Source organism: Acanthisitta chloris, unplaced genomic scaffold, assembly GCF_000695815.1.
Source record: "Acanthisitta chloris isolate BGI_N310 unplaced genomic scaffold, ASM69581v1 scaffold9790, whole genome shotgun sequence".
Classification (NCBI taxonomy): Eukaryota; Metazoa; Chordata; class Aves; order Passeriformes; family Acanthisittidae; genus Acanthisitta; species Acanthisitta chloris.
In genome coordinates this window covers 94,852-100,932 of record NW_008651080.1, presented here as the reverse complement: position 1 = coordinate 100,932, position 6,081 = coordinate 94,852, and the positions used below count along the sequence as shown (strand labels likewise).

At 39.0% G+C, this 6,081-nt stretch overlaps 1 protein-coding gene across 1 annotated transcript in view; it reads left to right on the top strand.

The window, feature by feature from the left end:
- Positions 1-405: 405 nt before the first annotated feature.
- The window catches only part of TMEM68 (transmembrane protein 68), a 15,830-nt gene continuing 10,154 nt past the window's right edge, over positions 406-6,081 (top strand). Inside the window, exons 1-2 of the mRNA XM_009071607.1 lie at positions 406-733; positions 3,031-3,195. Of these exons, the coding sequence (XP_009069855.1) occupies positions 406-733; positions 3,031-3,195 (493 nt within the window). The remainder of the gene's footprint in view (positions 734-3,030; positions 3,196-6,081) is intronic.

The following is a 6,081-nucleotide window of genomic DNA, read 5'->3' as shown; positions in this document are numbered from 1 at the left end:
GTGTCTGTCTCAATTAGAGTTGTCAGTATTTCCAGTACACAGAAGAAAAGGACTGAAAAGATCAAGTAAAGGTTTTGCTATCTGAACCATTATGTTTTTAATAGGTGCTGCTGGGATGTAGGGGAAGTGGTATGTGAATAAAGTCATAGAATCATAGGACCACAGAATGTTAAGGCGTTGGAGTGGACCTTGAAGATCATCTGGTTCCAACTCCCCCTGCCCTGGGCAGAGACACCTTCCATTAGACCATGTTGCTCAGTGCTTTATCCAACCAGCCTTGAACCCTGCCAGGGTTGGGGCATCCACAACATAAATGCATTAGAGAGATTTATTTTAAGTTTTAACAGTATAGGCAGGTCTATCTTTTTGGAAGGTTTATTCATTTTATTTTTATTTAAACAGGAGATGATCGGCGGAAATGAATCCTGTACTGCAGGACCAATGCCTATGTCCTACTTAACTTGCCTGACTTACATGCTGGGAGAATGGACTGGTGTGGAGCACATTGAAGATTACCTGAGTTATGTAATCTACCTTTTATGGGTGCTTTTTCCACTTGCAGTAGTTTTCCTGCTTCCAGGAGTTATCGTCATCATGTTCTACATTTCCATTCTCTTAGTTCATATTTATAAAAGGAAAAATGAACTAAAGGAAGCTTATTCCCATGATGTTTGGTTTGGTGCAAAGGAAATGGTGGCTACCTTATGGGATGCACATGGAAGAATATGGCATGGTAAGCAAGATCCGATGTTGTGTTACAAACTGCTGAAGCTCTTACTCCTTGTTTACCTTTCAAGATTATCAATATAAACCTGATTGTTGCTGCTGTTGCATGCCAATTCAGGCCATTTTTTTTCCTATTCTATCGATGACTGCTAGTGGTGCTTGAGAGGAAAAAAAAAGGCATTGAGACTTTTTTGTGTGCAAAATTTTTGCCATGCTTTTATTCCTTTCCTGCTACAAAATGAGATCTTTCTTCTGGTTGAATAGGCAAATTTTTTTAATTATTGTTTTCTTTTGTTATTGTTGTTTGTACTTATTATAACTGCTCCTGGATTTCCTCTTTTGAGGAAGACCTGAAAGGTCTGTTCTGTTGAAAATTAGATCAACTGACTGTATTGTTTCATAGTCAATATATGAAGACTGGAAGTTAAATGCGAGTTGCCTGGTAGCTAGTATGTCAGCACATGTTAGCATAATTTAATGGCATTTATCCAGTCTTTTACATAAAATGCCAAGTGATGGCTAAAAAGAGCATTTAGTGTCAATTCACTCACTAGTTGCTTCTTGAAATTGACTTTAGAGCATAAAACTGTTATAGAGCCCTACTTTTTATTTTCTGTCTATGTGTTTTGGACAACTACTTTCTTCACTAGAATGTCAAAACTAAGGGATCTGTTCCTTGTCCTTTTACTATTATTTCTTTATAAAGACAGACTTAATAAATGATTTGGCTTTTCTTTCTAGGGAAATCATAAGCGCCTTTCAGAGCTATTCAGTCTAGATGCAGCTAAAGGAGAAGGAGATGCTTAAGAGCAATTTACATAAAGAACAAATCCTTCTTGAAAATCATCTCTATTTGTTCTGTAGTCAAAGGGAAGCAGGTTTTCAAGGCATTGATAACCAGATGGTGCAGCAGCTGTATCAGATAGGCTTTGTAAGACTAAGATGTAACTTTCAAATCTAGGAAAGTACTCTAGACCAAAATCAACAGCTACATCAAAGAGCTTAAAATGCTCACTTCACAATAAAAAGCTATTTACTTTTTTTTCATAAGAAAATGATTTTTTTTAAAGACCTTGGCTCTTTTCATCCTTAGTAACTTTTTCTTTTTATAAGGTCTGACTTTTCATTTGCTCAGAAAAGATTCTTACCCAATCCCTCATTGACAGCTGTGACTTTTTCCTACCCTGCCAGCTGCTTCCCTGTTGTCTATACACTTCTCTTCCTAAAGAATGAAATGTTTTGCAATCATTTTTTTCCCTGCTTGATTAATCAATATATCATAAGAAGAACTTTTCATCCTGAAGTCTGTGTTAAAAAATCCAAACAAATGGAAAAAATCAACCCTACAACCGAAAAGCCCAAAACCAAAGCCCAAAACCAAACCCCAAAACTGCTGTGTGATCCTGTAACTTTGTTTATTGAAGAGCCAAGATTACCTTCGGAGTTCAGTCAATGGAATGGGAAGTGGAGACCTGATTACACTTGGAAGAAGTGACAGGGATTGGTTGGGGTTTATTTTGGTTGATTTTGGGTTTGGTCTTCTGTTTAATTTCTGAAAAAAACCACAACCAGGGTACTGTACAATATGACTGGATAATAACAGAATATATTCTGTACTGATGTGTTTCAATATCTTGTGTTAAGAAAATATATTCTGCACTGTTAACTTAATTAGATAATTAATTCTTACTGAATTAGTTCAGTAAGAAACTTATATGTGTTTATGTATTTTTCAACTAAGCATGTAAAGCCCCAATTAACTTTTAGTACTTAGTGATGGAAAACTGCAGCAGGTATAACTCGGAGAGAAATAACAAAGATAAACTTCATACACTATAGTAAAAGGAGACATGTAAATGGGTGCTGTCACAAACAGTCACTGGTGGCAGTGAACTTCAGAAGGTTAATAATAGCTTGAACTAGTTGTTTCACCACTGCAATCCTTATTGTTATTTCTCATGAATGATTGATTCAGAGGACTTCGCAGCCTTCAAGACAGCGAGCTGAAAAATTAAGGAAAAATTATATAGTTCAAGACAGTGACACTGGGTGCTTTGTTTTTCTTTTTTCTTTTTTTTTTTTTTTTGATGTGTGGCTCTTGTGCCTTAAATGAAATTGTATTTTTTGTGAAGCAACTTGTGTTTCCTGTAAATGCTGCAGGTCGCCTCCTGACTTTTTAGCAGTCATGTCACTCTTACCACTTCTCAGGTTTTGGTTTCAGTTTGCCAGGTTGCTACAAGTTAGTTTTTTTGGGATAGAATTGTATCAAACTTTGACATCTGTTACACTTTTGACTCCTAACAGGTTATGAAGTTCATGGTGTTGAAAATATTCCTGAAGGACCAGGACTTATTGTGTTTTATCATGGAGCTACTCCTGTTGACTGTATCTATTTCATGGCTAGACTTTGTATAAGAAAGAAGACACTCTGCCACGCAGTAGCTGATCATTTTGTCTTTAAATTACCAGGTAACATACTTCACTATAAACAAGAAGCTCGGGAACTCTGTTTTTTGTGGTGAAATCAATGAAAATTGTGTCACAGGAACACAGCTTTCAGAACAGACATTCAGCCAAATGTAGTGAAAATGTTGAACTAAAGGTGTCTTTCACATGTTCTTTACAAATAAGAGTGTGTTTGAGACTGGCTCATGCAAGGATGGGTCATATTCCTCTCTGGGCAGCACCTCCCAATGACTCTAGGGTGTTGAGAAACAAAGAAAAGGAGATAATAGGAGAAACAGTTCTCTCTGTGTTAATCAGTAGCAAAGACTTCAGTAGATGTTTCTTTTTTATTAACATAGACAGAATGAGTGGTGTAACCTGATTAAGAATTAAACTGTTTGGAACCACTGCCCTTAAAGTTAATAATACTGGTCTGGGGATACAATGTATCTTCTTATTCCACCCAGTTGAGTATGGTGGGCGTGGAACCTGTCCCCAAGAAGGCTGTTTCAAACAATGTCTTTTGGAGGAAAGCAGTAGAAGTGTTCATGTTTGTTTGAAACATGAGGTGAAGCATGAAGAAAATGAAAACTATGTTCAGGGCAAGATTTTGGCTGGAGAGCCTGGTGAAATACAGTGCTGATCGCTGAAATTAATTACGTAAAGTGTTTGGGGTTTTTGCGTGTGTGAAGTACTGTAGGACCCAGTTCTTAAGTTTGGTTTGTGACTAAAAAGTGTCAATTCACAAAATGAATTACAGGGGGTGTTCTGTAGTATACTGATGCTTTTAGTGGAAACAACTCATATGAGTAAACTGTAGTTTTGTCAGCCTTAGACCCTGAAAGCAACTTTTCATACTGATCATGGCATGGCTTTCCTGCTTTGGCCTACAGATTTGGATTTGTCAGATGGTCATCAAATCATTTGCATACAGCTGACTAATATAACCTATTTCATAATGCAAATGTGGCTCCATATTATATCTGTTCATACTTATGCACAGTTTATCAAATGTGAGATTGTTGTTTTTCTCAATTTCTGCTTTAAAATAAGGTTCTAAGTGTGAGTATACTCGAGTCCCCCAAATATCACTTAGTATCATTGCAGAGATGTCTGGTCTCAAAGAACTGGGTTCGGCAGTACAGCATCTAGATAACTGCTGGTTTCTACAGGCATTCCTCAGGGACTGATACTGGGACCATTGGTGCTTAGTGTTGTTATTGTACCCCTGGGTGAAGGGTTGGAGCATGCTAACAGGAAATTCACTGATGATACCCAACTGGGGTAGCCATTGATATACTGGGGGTTGGAGCTTATATTCAGAGTGACTTCATAGAAGTGAACTGGCAAAAACATCATGAAGTTCAGCAAAAGCAAATGCAAAGTTGTGCATCTGAGGTGGAGCAGTTCTGTGCAACAGTGCCCCACGTAAAAGGTGGCTTTGGCAATTCTAGTGGACAACAAGTTGAATGTGAGCCAGCAGCGTGCCCTTGCAGCAAAGAAGATGAACTGCATGCTGAAGTTTTTGTAGCATAAGTGTAGCCACCAGGTTAAGTGAAGCTGTTTTTTCCCTTGGCTTAGCTGCTGTGCCAGCACACCTTGCAATATGATGTCCATTTTTGGACTTCCCAGTACAGACACTCTGGGGCATGTTCAGTGGATGATGGGGGACTGGAGCACACACTGTATGGGAAGAGGCTGAGAGAACTGGATTTGTTTGGTCTGTACCAGGTAAGGGTGGGGGAAGATGATATTGCTGTCTTCAGTGACGTAGCGGGAGGGTGCGGAGAACAGAGTCAGAGTCAGGTGCACAGCGATAGAATGAGAAGCAGTAGAGTCAAGTTACAACACAGGAAATTTTGATTAGATGTGTGGAAAGGTATTTTACCATAGAGTGATCAGACACCTGAACATATCGCTTTGATAAGCTGGGGAATCTCCATCCCTGGAGACTTTCAAAACTGTTGGGTGAGGCCCTGAGCAGCCTGATCTAGTTGGACCCGCTTTGAGTGGGAGTTTGGACGAGATGGCCTCCAGAGCTTCCTTCCAATCTACATAATTCTCTGGTTCTGTGAAGGAATTAGAGCTATTCAGGGAAGACAAGCCCAAATAGCCCAGATAATGTTCTGGATTGTTTTAAAATCTGCACAGTAATCTAACTGGCAACCCAGGTAGATGCTGCTTCTCTTGTGAATCAGACCAGAAAGACTGAGTAATTTTATCCCAGTACTAAGGCTGTCTGATCTTGATTAAGTATTCAGATTAAATTGGATGCCTTTTCAGAAGATGTTTTAATCAAAAATTATTATGCTCAATGCAGGGGAAATGGTGGGGGAAGGGGCAGGTTGGGGAGTCTGTAGGCTGTTAGACACACTTGGCTTAGATAATTAAATGATCCTGCCTGTTTTATGATTGTTGAATCTACTGTGAGTAGCTGTGAGGAGGGGTTTGTCCCATGACTTTGGACCTCAGGTCCATGCCAGTATGCAGTTGCCAGCACACAGTCTCATTGCATCCTATGAGTGCCTCATAAGGGGCACATGTATCTCCAGTGGGTCCAACATGCCTCTCCCTACTGTTTGGTCTTGAAAGATACAGCTCAATAACTTCTGGAAGGGAATCTAAACTAATAGGAGACCTCCTGTAGATATCTGGAGATTCCTACTGAACATTGCCTACTGTGTCTTTCTTTTGCATTGACATGAAACAAAATTATTTCATTGTCTCAGTTTATACTGTGTCAGTATTAAGTATGCTTCTGTTGCTTGCATTTTGGGGGAGAAGGATATGAAATATGGTTCTGTGGCTTTTTTCTTTTTTCTTTTAATAACTGAAGGTTAGCCACAGTGAAAACCCCCCAATATTCAAATGGTGTCTGGTTCTTTTAGATTCTTAACTGTGCTCAGGAAT